The sequence below is a fragment of the Pseudophryne corroboree genome, chromosome 9, assembly GCF_028390025.1.
Source record: "Pseudophryne corroboree isolate aPseCor3 chromosome 9, aPseCor3.hap2, whole genome shotgun sequence".
NCBI classification, from domain to species: Eukaryota; Metazoa; Chordata; class Amphibia; order Anura; family Myobatrachidae; genus Pseudophryne; species Pseudophryne corroboree.
In genome coordinates, this window is record NC_086452.1 from 231678460 (window position 1) to 231692152 (window position 13693).

General features: G+C 48.4%; 1 protein-coding gene across 1 annotated transcript in view; it reads right to left on the reverse strand.

Annotated features, from left to right (window-relative positions):
* LOC134957928 (complement factor H-like) overlaps positions 1 to 13693 on the reverse strand; it is a 198292-nt gene that overhangs the window by 24046 nt on the left and 160553 nt on the right. The window contains exon 8 of the mRNA XM_063940177.1: positions 8536 to 8724. Coding sequence (XP_063796247.1) covers positions 8536 to 8724 — 189 coding nt within the window. The remainder of the gene's footprint in view (positions 1 to 8535; positions 8725 to 13693) is intronic.

Consider the following 13693-nt stretch of genomic DNA (forward strand, 5'->3'; position numbering starts at 1 on the left):
CACCCTTCTTGGTGAAAGCAGTAATAGGCGCCACAATGGTGGAAAAGTCTCGTATAAACTTTCGGTAATAATTGGCGAACCCTAAGAACCTCTGGACCCCTTTGAGGGTTAAGGGTACCGGCCAATTCTGGATTGCTTGTAGTTTCTCAGGATCCATCTCTAGTCCGGAACCGGACACAATGTACCCTAGAAACGGAATGGACTTGACTTCAAAGACGCATTTCTCTAATTTGCAATAGAGATGATTGACACGGAGACGGGACAGAACCTCCTTTACTCAAAAACGATGTTCCTCTAAATTGTTGGCAAAAATGAGGATATCATCTAGATAGACCACGACATGACGGTATAGAATGTCTCTGAAGATCTCATTGACGAAATGCTGGAAGACAGCTGGAGCATTGCTCAATCCGAAGGGCATGACGAGGTACTCATAATGTCCGTCACGGGTGTTAAATGCGGTCTTCCACTCGTCACCCTCACGGATCCGGATGAGATTGTATGCACCTCTCAAGTCCAGCTTTGTAAAGATGGTAGCTCCGCTAACTCTGTCAAAGAGCTCAGTAATCAGGGGTAAAGGATAGCGGTTCTTGATGGTAATGTCGTTCAAACCTCTGTAGTCGATGCACGGCCGCAGACCACCATCTTTCTTTTTTACAAAAAAGAAGCCTGCGCCGGCTGGAGAAGAAGAAGGTCGAATGAACCCCTTTGTTAGGTTCTCTTTAATGTATTCCTCCATAGAATGCGTCTCGGGCAGAGACAACGGATAAGTTCGGCCTCGAGGTGGAACCTTCCCTGGAACGAGATCAATCGGGCAGTCCCATTCTCTATGAGGAGGAAGGATATCAGCAGAAGCTTTACTGAACACATCCGTGAAATCTTGATATGGAGGAGGTGGAACATCAGACGACCTGGGGGAGGTAGAACAGACAGGCAACACTTTAAACAAACATGTCTCAGCACAGGAGGGACCCCATGCCAGGATTTGCGTAGTCGTCCAATCAATTGTAGGATTGTGAAGACGGAGCCATGGAAGGCCCAGGACCACAGGATGTGTGGCTCTTGGAATCACTAAAAGTGAAATAAGTTCGGAATGAAGAACTCCCACTCTCAGACAAACTGGTAGAGTCCTTAGAGCAATAACTGTATCAAAAATTTTACTGCCATCCACGGCAGTTAAGGAAAAGGAGGAAGGAAGTCTCTCGGTGGGTAGGGACCACCGTTTAACATAGGCTTCGGTAATAAAGTTCCCAGCTGCTCCGGAATCCAGGAGGGCAATGACGTTCTGATAACGTTGAGCAACTTGAAGCGAGACTGGGAGATTACAATCTTGAGGAGATGGAGAGGAGATCATTACTCCTAGCCGGCCCTCTCCTTGGCGAGCTAGGATTTGGAGTTTCCCGGACGTTTGGGACAGGCATTAATAGTGTGAGACGGAGCTGCACAATACAGACAGAGAGACTCGGAGAGACGTCTTCGGCGCTCAGCAGGAGTTAAACGGGAACGGCCAATTTGCATGGGCTCATCTTTAGTTGGTGACAGTTGGCGAGGAGGAGGAGCAGAAGATTTTGGAGCAGATGATCTTCCACGCTCAGTTGCTCTCTCTCTGAAACGTAAGTCAACTTTTGTACAAAGTGAGATTAGCTCATCTAACTTGGAGGGTAAGTCTCTGGTAGCTAACTAATCTTTAATACGCTCGGATAAACCATGCCAGAATGCAGCATACAGGGCCTCGTCGTTCCATGCCAGTTCAGATGCCAGGATCTGGAACTGTATAAGATATTGTCCTACAGTATGTGATCCCTGGCGTAAACGGAGAATCTCAGACGAAGCTGAAGTTACCCGGCCTGGCTCGTCGAAGATGCACCTGAATGTTGACACGAATGCAGTGTAAGAAGATAGCAGGGTGTCGGACCTCTCCCATAACGGTGATGCCCAGTCAAGGGCTGAGCCACTGAGAAGTGAGATGATGTAGGCAATTTTTGTACGGTCACTGGGAAAATTGCCAGGTTGTAGCTCAAACTGAATCTCACACTGGTTGAGAAATCCCCTGCAGAATCTTGGAGATCCGTCAAATTTTGCTGGCGTTGGAAGATGAAGACGTGGAGCAGAAACGGGTAAGGTGGGTGGGGTTATAGTTGGAGTCACTGTGGTTGACGCCCCAGATGCGCCTGATCCACGGAGAGTTGTCTGAATCCCATCCAGCCGAGTAGAGAAATCCTGGAGACAGCGGATGATGTGGCCCTGTGCAGCCTCCTGATGTTCAAGTCGGGCTGCCAGTTCTTGCATCGGCCTGGCCGCTTGATCCTGGTCTCCGGCTGGATTCATTTGGTCAGTGCTTACTGTCACAACTGAGGGCCTGAGCTGATGGAAGGCAGCCTCAGTTGTAGGGGCTGAGATGTACCGGAACCTGGGAGGTTGTATCAGACCCCTGGACATGTAATTAACATGAAGAGAAACCGCCCGAAGGCGTGACCACGACAACTTGAGTAAAAGTCAATGATATTTATTTATGACAAACTCCATGCATCACAGTAGCAGTAAAAAGTAACATAAAAATCAGCAGAGAAATAATAATACAGTTCCTGGGTACTACAGGGTGGCAGGGGCCACAGAGCTCTGGTGGTATGAGACAGTTCTTATTATCTGCAAGTTGGAAAGTCCTTACCAGGCTCAACTGTAGCAATGAGGAAAGCCCAGGGTCGTACCAGCTGGTGTTCCAGGGAAAGCTGGACTGCTGTAGATAAAATGCTGCTGTGGGTACTGGTTAGAACCAGACAGGTGTTGGCACGGAGTGGATACTGGCTGGAACCAGTTAAATAATAAATAAAGCTTGAGAGCGATGCAATGTAGATGAAATGTAGAATTTGAGAGCGGAGAAATAATAATACCGGTGGAGAGTGGTAAACTGCAGAAAGGACACCGGCCCTTTAAGAGAAGCTGTACACTGCTGGAAGCTGAGCTGGAAGCAGGTGATGTTGTAGCTGGAAACAGGTGAGTCCAGAATGGATCGGAGAGTCAGGCTACACCGCAGATGGAATGCTGGTGCGGGTCTCTATAGCAGAAGTCTGGAGACAGGAGCTGGAACCTGGAAGACATTCACAGAAGAGAGACAAACTGGAACTAGGTTTGACAACCAAAGCACTGACGCCTTCCTTGCTCAGGCACAACCTATTTATACCTGCAGCAAGGAAGGCATTGGCTAGGCAATTATGCAAATTAATAATACTGACAACGGATTGGTAGGAATGATCAGCTGACAGAATCCAAGATGGCTGCGCCCATGCAGACACTTGGAGGGAAGTTTGGATTGTAATCCATGTGGTCTGGAAAACAGTAATGGCGGCGCCGGCCACCGGAGACAGGAGACGCCAGGCTGACAGATGCACATCCGACCACGCGGACACAGCGGAGGCCGCGGCTGACGTAATCGCCACTCTGAATGCAGAAGCTCAGGGACGGTGGCGGAGGCCGCGGGAGACGCCATGCCAGATGTATAAGGCGTTACTGTGACTGCGTCCAGAGAGACAGGAGAGGATGCGGGAATGTGCACATCAGGATAACAGATGGGATCCGGTCCTGGAGCGCTGAGCCAGCCTTAGGAGGCATCTGATAGGTAAGAAATGGCGTCCAGATACCCGGATTGTGACACAGGGTAAATAAACATAGCTACATCAGCAGATGACACTGGAATAAGTACAGGTGGCAGAAGACTGCTGGATTTGGTGCAGTTGAATATTATTAAAGTAAGAAAAGGATAAGCACATGAGGGAAGAGAGCTCTGCTCGTGAGAGCTTACATTCTAAAGGGGAGGGTAGACAGACAGGGGTGAGACAGATGGGGTACATAGAGAGCGTGGAACAGAGGTTTAGGATGAGATTTGGCTGGGTTTGGTGAAGAAGTGGGTCTTGAGAGCCCGTTTGAAGTTTTGTAGAGAGGTGGAGAGTCTGAGGGGGAGAGGTAGGGAATTCCAGAGAAGTGGTGCAACACGTGAAAAATCTTGGAGGTAGGAGTGGGAGGAAGTAATCCGTAGGCAGGAGAGTCGACGTGCATTAGCAGAGCGAAGAGGACATGTAGGAGTGTAAAGGGAGATAAGGTCAGAGATGTAGATGGGAGAAGAGTGGGTGAGGGCTTTGTAAGCAAGTGTGAGAAGTTTGAAATGGATTCTGAAAGGGAAGGGGAGCCAGTGAAGGTCTAGTAAGAGAGGAGAGGTGGACGTAGTGCGTTTGGTGAGGAAGATGAGCCGGGCAGCAGCATTGAGTATAGATTGGAGTGGAGAGAGGTATTTGTCAGGAATGCCAGTCAGGAGGAGATTACAGTAGTCCAGTCTGGAGATGACCAGTGAGTGGATAAGAGTCTTAGTAGCATCCTGGGTCAGAAAGGGTCTGATCCTGGAATTATTTTTTAGATGAAAACGGCAGGTTTGTGAGAGGTGCTGAATGTGTGGTTTGAAGGAGAGGGAGGAGTCAAGGATTACTTCAAGACAGCGCACTTGGGGGCTAGATATAGATAATGAGATTGTAGGAGGTGAGGTTATGCGGGAGGGAGGGAAGATGATCAGCTCGGTCTTAGACATGTTAAGTTTAAGAAAGCGCTGGGACATCCAGGAAGAGGTAGTAGAGAGACAGTTGGAGATATGAGTGAGGAGAGCAGGGGAGAGGTCTGGAGAGGAAAGATAGATTTGAGTGTCATCAGCATAGAGATGATATTGGAAACCAAAAGAACTAATGAGCTTACCTAGTGAGGACGTGGAGAGAGAGAAGAGTAGAGGACCAAGGACAGAACCTTGGCGTACCCCTACAGTTAGTGGAAGTGAGGGGGAGGCAGAATCATAAGAGGAGACAGAGAATGAACGGTCAGAAAGGTAGGAGGACAGCTAAGAAAGGGCAGTGTCACGCAGACCAATGGAGTGAAGGATTTGCAGTAGGAGAGGATGGTCCACAGTGTTAAAAGCAGCAGAGAGATCCAGTAGAATAAGTAGAGAGTAGTGTCCCTTAGATTTAGCAGCATGGAGGTCATTGCATACTTTTGTAAGGGCAGTTTCAGTGGAGTGGAGAGGACGGAAGCCAGACTGGAATGTGTCAAGCAGTGAGTGTGAGGAAAGAAAGGAAGTAAGGCGGTTGTAGACAATACGCTCAAGGAGTTTGGAGCAAAAGGGAGGAGAGAGATGGGTCGGTAGTTGGAGAGAGTGTTTGGATCAAGGGTAGGTTTTTTTAAGAATAGGAGAGATGAGTGCATGCTTGAAGGCAGAGGGGACAGTGCCTGATGAGAGGGAGAGATTGAGAAGGTGGGAAAGATGGGAACAAACAGAAGGAGAGAGGTAGCGGAGGAGGTGGGAGGGGATAGGGTCAAGTGGGGAGGTGGTGAGGGGACAGGAACAAATGAGGGCCATGACTTCCTCTCCATATGCATGGGAGAAAGATGTCAGAGTTGGTGCGAGGGATGGGGAGGGTTGGTAAGGGATGGGAGAAGGCTGGTTACTGATGGTCTGGTGTGATGTGATGTCCTGACGTATGGAGTCAATTTTGGATGTGAAGTAAGTGGCAAAGTCAAGAGCAGAGAGTGAGGAAGGGAGACGAGGTGGAGGTGGGCAGAGGAGTGAGTTGAGAGTGGCAAAGAGGCGCCGGGGGTTGGAAGACTGGGAGGAGATGAGGTTCTTGAAGAATGACTGTTTAGCAAGAGAAAGGGCAGCACTGAAGGATGAGAGCATAAGTTTGAAATGGAGAAAGTCTGCCTTAGAGCGTGATTTCCTCCAGTGTCGCTCAGCAGTACGGGAGCATTTTTGCAGATATCTGGTGCATTTGGTGAGCCAGGGTTGAGGTGTTAATTTGCGAGGGTGAATAGTGGTTGGTGGAGCAACCGAGTCAGGAGCAGAAGTAACGGATGCATTGTATGTGGAAGTGGCTTGTTCAGGGCATGAGAGAGAGAGAATAGGAGAGAGAAGTGAGTCAAACAAGGAGGAAAGGAATGTGGTGTCAATAGCTTCAATGTTACGCTTAGTGATGGTAGCCTTATGAGGTAGAGTTGGGGAAGTCGAGAGAGATAGGTTAAAGAAGAGCAGGTGGTGGTCAGAGAGGGGAAATGGGGAGTTGGAAAAATCAGAAATATCACAGCGGTGAGTGAAGACCAGATCCAGTGAGCTCCCATTCACATGGGAGGGTGAGGAGGTCCACTGGGAGAGACCAAGTGAAGAGGTGAGGTTAAGGAGTTTAGAGGCAGGGGATTGTGTGGGGATGTCAATAGGGATGTTGAAATCACCTAGGATAATGGAGGGAATGTCAGAAGAGATGAAGTGAGGAAGCCAGGAAGCAAAGTTGTCGATGAATTTGGAAGCAGTGCCAGGGGGGCGGTAAATGACAGCTACTCTAAGATGTACTGGTTGGAAGAGGCGTATACATTCTTTATGTGCCAATCTGATTTCAGTACTCTCTCATTCAGTTGCCAGTAATTTTATTCACTGCAATGCTCAAGTAACAGAGAACCTGTGCAAACTCACTGGGCAGCAGAAGTACTCTATTTCTAGGTATAAGTCATCAACCACACTCACCATCATCCACAAAATTCAGGTAGGTTCAGATTTCTGAAGCACCAAACAACACATCTCTACCTGTAACCTAACCTAAACTTTATCTGCCAACAAAGTCGCCATTCTGGGCCTGATTCAGAGTTTCATGCAAGTCCATTTGTGGTTGAGATTTTTAACATCTGCGTGTGTGTTGCAAATTTGAGCATTTATGAGCAATTCAGTGATGTACACAATCTTAGGTTCCTCTCCACTTATGTGTATGCCGAGATACGCCTGATGTCAGAGTGGTCTCTTACACCAGGGACTGGGCTGATGCAGATTAGCGCTGATGTAATAATGGCTACTTTCACAATTGTATAGGTCATTGCAGTAGGTTGCATAGACAGATATGCACATTTATTTCCAAGCATGGAAAGTGGCCGCAGTTGTGGACTTTTTCTCTGTATCTCTGAAAAAGGCCCTCTGTGAACCTGCACCATGCCTATAAAATATGTGGGGATAATTGCAAATGTGAATGATAAACATGCATGAAAAGACCCTGTACATCCCTAGAGTGTCTACTGTCACACCCAATACAAATGAATGGAGACGATAAAAGCTTTCTAGAGCACAAGAGAAATGGTCTATATTGTGCTGTAAGGAATGTGTCTAGCAACTGCAGATTAGGGAGTTGCAGGGAGGCTATGTCTCCTCTCCTGACAGCTGTCACTGTCTGCCTTCTCTCGTCCTTTCACTCACAACCTCTGCTGCCCACCTATCTGCAGCATTGAGAGAGGGAAAGTGTTCAGAGAGTGAGGAAGTTGGGAGGGGAAGAGATGAGAGTGACACTGGTTACCAAAAGAGGGAGTCATGGGTGGTCTTAAGGGCCCCATACACTACAACGATATGTCTGAGGCTGAAGTCGGATGCAATTTTCCTTGAACTCCCCCTTGACCTTCCCGGGAGTGATTACATACAATTTGGTACTTTTGTTCTATTTTTGCATAAGATATATCTCATGCAATTGATGAAGCTGCTATAAATCCCATGTGATATATATCGGATGGCATACAATTGCACCATAATATATATCTGATGGGCTGAATTAGAGGGCTAGAGGGCTAGGAGTGTCCTGAGAATGCCAGTCAAACTTCCCTGTGATACATCACATGCGATATATATCACATGCACAAAAAACACACTTTTTCCATCCGATTCCATACAATTCCGATATATCAATAGTGCAGCACCAAGGACCTAGGGGCTCTGATCCGATGCTCACGGGACCGCGCACTGGATCGGATTGGATGTAAAACATATACAATTTGACACTTTTCATAAGATATATCAGCCCAAAAGGTCAAAATTGCATGAAATCGTGCAAAATCGTTGTAGTCTATGGGGCCCTTAAGTGTGGAAAGACACAGAGGGTCTGGAGAGGTGGGCTGGACAGACACAGAGGGGCATGAGGCTTGAGAGATGCAAGGTGATGAGGCTCGACAGACACAGGATGGGCTTGAGGCTGCGAAGAATATTAAGGAATGTGGATGGAAGGACATTCAGAGAATGAGGCTATATGGCATCAACACTAGCTATGGGTGTAGTATGGTATGCCGGCTGTCAGGGTCCCGGCGCACAGCATACCGGCGCCAGAATCCCGTCCACTGGCATACCGACAGCATGGCAAGCACAAATGAGCCACTTGCGGGCTACGCGCGCCACGCTATCTATTCTCCCTCCAGGGGCTCGTGGACCCCCAAGAGGTAGAAACGGTGTCGGTATGCCGCCTGTCAGGATTCCGGCGCTGGTATACTGTGCACCGGGACCCCGACAGCTGGCAAACTGAAGACCACCCCTAGCTAGAGACCCAGAGAATCACATGTCAAAAATACTAGTTGTAAAGATAGTGTTATATTTTTTTTTTACTGTTCTGTAAAAATTATAAAATTAAGAGATTATTTTGCAAATAGTTGGTCACATTAGCAACAGTTAAGCAAGAACTACAAAAAGGAACAGGTGGATGCATTTACCAAGACAAACAGGTGGATCATCCCAAACTCCATTCCGGCATCTGATAAGTTTATGACCTTCAACTTTATACATTTGTGGACACTGATACGTCACAGATGAGCCTGAAGGATATGTACGTGATATATATGTTGTTTTACTTGTGATTTCTCCAAACTTTATTGGGGGTGGTTGGCCACAAGGTTTTCTTCCTGAAAAATACAAATACTGTCATTTCATATTATCCAGATTTCATGAATATAGTAAACAACACCTCCTTCAATAACAAATATATACTTGCAGAAATTAAACGTACAGTGAACACTGCACAGATAATATTAATGCAGCATTAAAATTTTGATTGCACATAGTCATTCAATAGGACCTGCAAATTTGTGGTGCTGGGAGAGACACAATGACTATTTTTGTTTTCTCTGACGTCCTAGTGGATGCTGGGAACTCCGTAAGGACCATGGGGAATAGACGGGCTCCGCAGGAGACTGGGCACTCTAAAAGAAAGATTAGGTACTATCTGGTGTGCACTGGCTCCTCCCTCTATGCCCCTCCTCCAGACCTCAGTTAGATTTCTGTGCCCGGCCGAGCTGGATGCACACTAGGGGCTCTCCTGAGCTCCTAGAAAGAAAGTATATTTTAGGTTTTTTATTTTACAGTGAGACCTGCTGGCAACAGGCTCACTGCAACGAGGGACTAAGGGGAGAAGAAGCGAACCTACCTGCTTGCAGCTAGCTTGGGCTTCTTAGGCTACTGGACACCATTAGCTCCAGAGGGATCGACCGCAGGACCCGTCCTTGGTGTTCGTTCCGGAGCCGCGCCGCCGTCCCCCTTACAGAGCCAGAAGCATGAAGATGGTCCGGAAAATCGGCGGCAGAAGACTTCAGTCTTCACCAAGGTAGCGCACAGCTCTGCAGCTGTGCGCCATTGCTCCTCATGTACACCTCACACTCCGGTCACTGATGGGTGCAGGGCGCTGGGGGGCGCCCTGAGGGCAATATAAACACATTGGCTGGCAAAATTATCACAATATATAGCCCCAGAGGCTATATATGTGATAAATACCCCTGCCAGAATCCATAAAAAAGCGGGAGAAAAGTCTGCGAAAAAGGGGCGGAGCTATCTCCCTCAGCACACTGGCGCCATTTTCTCTTCACAGTGCAGCTGGAAGACAGCTCCCCAGGGTCTCCCCTGTAGTTATCAGGCTCAAAGGGTTAAAAAGAGAGGGGGGGGCACTAAATTTAGGCGCAATATTGTATATACAAGCAGCTATTGGGGAAAATTCACTCAGTTATAGTGTTAATCCCCACATTATATAGCGCTCTGGTGTGTGCTGGCATACTCTCTCTCTGTCTCCCCAAAGGGCTTTGTGGGGTCCTGTCCTCAGTCAGAGCATTCCCTGTGTGTGTGCGGTGTGTCGGTACGGCTGTGTCGACATGTTTTGATGAGGAGGCTTATGTGGTGACGGAGCAGATGCCGATAAATGTGATGTCGCCCCCTGTGGGGCCGACACCAGAGTGGATGGATAGGTGGAAGGTATTAACCGACAGTGTCAACTCCTTACATAAAAGGCTGGATGACGTAACAGCTATGGGACAGCCGGCTTTTCAGCCAGCGCCTGCCCAGACGTCTCAAAGGCCATCAGGGGCTCAAAAACGCCCGCTCCCTCAGATGGCAGACACAGATGTCGACACGGAGTCTGACTCCAGTGTCGACGAGGTTGAGACATATACACAATCCACTAGGAACATCCGTGACTTGATCCTGGCAATAAAAAATGTGTTACACATTTCTGACATTAACCTAAGTACCACTAAAAAAGGGTTTTATGTTTGGGGAGAAAAAGCAGGCAGTGTTTTGTTCCCCCATTAGATGAGTGAATGAAGTGTGTGAAAAAGCGTGGGTTCCCCCGATAAGAAACTGGTAATTTCTAAAAAGTTACTGTTGGCGTACCCTTTCCCGCCAGAGGATAAGTTACGCTGGGAGATATCCCCTAGGGTGGATAAGGCGCTCACACGTTTGTCAAAAAAGGTGGCACTGCCGTCTTAGGATACGGCCACTTTGAAGGTACCTGTTGATAAAAAGCAGGAGGCTATCCTGAAGTCTGTATTTACACACTCAGGTACTAGACTGAGACCTGCAGATATTGCTGCTGCAGCGTGGTCTGTGACCCTGTCAAACAGGGATACTAGTTGGCTAACATAAGAGCATATTAAAGACGTCGTCTTATATATGAAGGATGCACAGAGGGATATTTTACCGGCTGGCATCCAGAATTAATGTAATGTCCATTCTGTCAGGAGGGTATTAGAGACCCGACACTGGACAGGTGATGCTGACTTAAAAGGCACATAGATCTGCCTTATAAGGGTGAGGAATTGTTTGGGGATGGTCTCTGGGACCTCGTATCCACAGCAACAGCTGGGAAGAAATTTTTTTACCTCAGGTTTCCTCACAGCCTAAGAAAGCACTGTATTATCAGGTACAGTCCTTTCGGCTTCAGAAAAGCAAGCGGGTCAAAGGCGCTTCCTTTCTGCACAGAGACAAGGGAAGAGGGAAACAGCTGCTCCAGTCAGCCAGTTCCCAGAATCAAAATTCTTCCCCCGCTTCCTCTGAGCCCACCGCATGACGCGGGGGCTCCACAGGCGTAGCCAAGTACGGTGGGGGGCCGCCTCAAAAATTTCAGCGATCAGTGGGCTCGCTCACAGGATCCCTGGATCCTTCAAGTAGTATCTCAGGGGTACAAGCTGGAATTCGAGATGTCTCACCCCCGCTGTTTTCCTCAAATCTGCCTTGCCGACAACTCCCTCGGGCAGGGAGGCTGTGCTAGAGGCAATTCACACGCTGTATTCCCAGCAGGTGATAGTCAAGGTGCCCCTACTTCAACAAGGAGGGGGTTACTATTCCACACTGTTTGTGGTACCGAAACCGGACGGTTCGGTGAGACCCATTTTAAATTTGAAATCCTTGAACACATACATAAAAAAATTCAAGTTCAAGATGGAATCGCTCAGGGCGGTTATTGCAAGCCTGGACGAGGGGGATTACATGGTATCCCTGGACATCAAGGATGCTTACCTGCATGTCCCCATTTACCATCCTCACCAGGAGTACCTCTGATTTGTGGTACAGGATTGCCATTACCAATTCCAGACACTGCCGTTTGGACTGTCCACGGCACCGAGGGTGTTTACCAAGGTAATGGCAGAAATGATGATACTCCTTCGTAAAAAGGGAGTTTTTAATTATCCCGTACTTGGACGTTCTCCTTATAAGGGCGAGGTCCAAGGAGCAGTTGTTGGTCGGAATAGCACTATCTCGGGAAGTGCTACAACAGCACGGATGGATTCTAAACATTCCACAGCTGGTTCCTTCCACACGCCTACTGTTCCTGGGGATGGTTCTGGACACAGAACAGAAAAAAGTGTTTCTCCCGCAGGAGAAAGCCAAGGAGCTGTCATCTCTAGTCAGAGACCTCCTGAAACCAAAACAGGTATCGGTGCATCACTGCACACGAATCCTCGGAAAAATGGTAGCTTCATACGAAGCAATTCCATTCGGCAGGTTCCATGCAAGAACCTTTCAGTGGGACCTCTTGGACAAGTGGTCGGGATCGCATCTTCAGATGCATCGGCTGATAACCCTGTCTCCAAGGACCAGGGTGTCTCTGCTGTGGTGGCTGCAGAGTGCTCTTCTTCGAGAGGGCCGCAGATTCGGCATACAGGACTGGGTCCTGGTGACCACGGATGCCAGCCTTCGAGGCTGGGGGGCAGTCACACAGGGAAGAAATTTCCAAGGACTTTGGTCAAGTCAGGAGTCGTCCCTACACATAAATATTCTGGAACTGAGGGCCATTTACAATGCCCTAAGTCAGGCAAGGCCCCTGCTTCAAAACCAGCCGGTACTGATCCAATCAGACAACATCACGGCAGTCGCCCATGTAAACCGACAGGGCGGCACAAGAAGCAGGATGGCGATGGCAGAAGCCACAAGGATTCTCCGATGGGCGGAAAATCACGTCTTAGCACTGTCAGCAGTGTTCATTCCGGGAGTGGACAACTGGGAAGCAGACTTCCTCAGCAGACGCGACCTACACCCGGGAGAGTGGGGACTTCGTCCAGAAGTCTTCCAACTGTTGGTAAACCGTTGGGAAAGGCCACAGGTGGACATGATGGCGTTCCGCCTCAACAAAAAGCTAAAGAGATATTGCGCCAGGTCACGGGACCCTCAGGCGATAGCTGTGGACGCTCTAGTGACACCGTGGGTGTACCAGTCGGTTTATGTGTTCCCTCCTCTGCCTCTCATACCAAAGGTACTGAGAATAATAAGAAGGCGAGGAGTAAGAACGATACTCGTGGTTCCGGATTGGCCAAGAAGAGCTTGGTACCCAGAACTTCAAGAAATGATATCAGAGGACCCATGGCCTCTACCGCTCAGACAGGATCTGCTACAGCAGGGGCCCTGTCTGTTCCAAGACTTACCGCGGCTGCGTTTGACGGCATGGCGGTTGAATTCCGGATCCTAAAGGAAAAGGGCATTCCGGAGGAAGTCATTCCTACGCTGACAAAAGCTAGGAAAGAAGTAACCGCAAACCATTATCACCGTATTTGGTGAAAATATGTTGCGTGATGTGAGGCCAGGAAGGCCCCTACTGAGGAATTTCAGCTGGGTCGTTTTCTGCACTTCCTACAGTCGGGAGTGACTATGGGCCTAAAATTGGTTTCCATTAAGAACTGGCTTCACTGCCTGAAGTTCAGACATTTGTAAAGGGAGTGCTACATGTTCAGCCCCCTTTTGTGCCTCCTGTGGCACCTTGGGATCTCAACGTGGTGTTGAGTTTCCTGAAATCACATTGGTTTGAGCCACTTAAAACTGTGGATTTGAAATATCTCACGTGGAAAGTGGTCATGTTATTGGCCTTGGCTTCGGCCAGGCGTGTGTCAGAATTGGCGGCTTTGTCATGTAAAAGCCCTTATATGAGTTTCCATATGGATAGGGCAGAATTGAGGACTCGTCCTCAATTTCTCCCTAAGGTTGTTTCAGCGTTTCACCTGAACCAGCCTATTGTGGTACCTGCGGCTACTAGGGACTTGGAGGACTCCAAGTTGCTGGATGTAGTCAGGGCCCTGAAAATATATGTTTCCAGGACGGCTGGAGTCAGAAAATCTG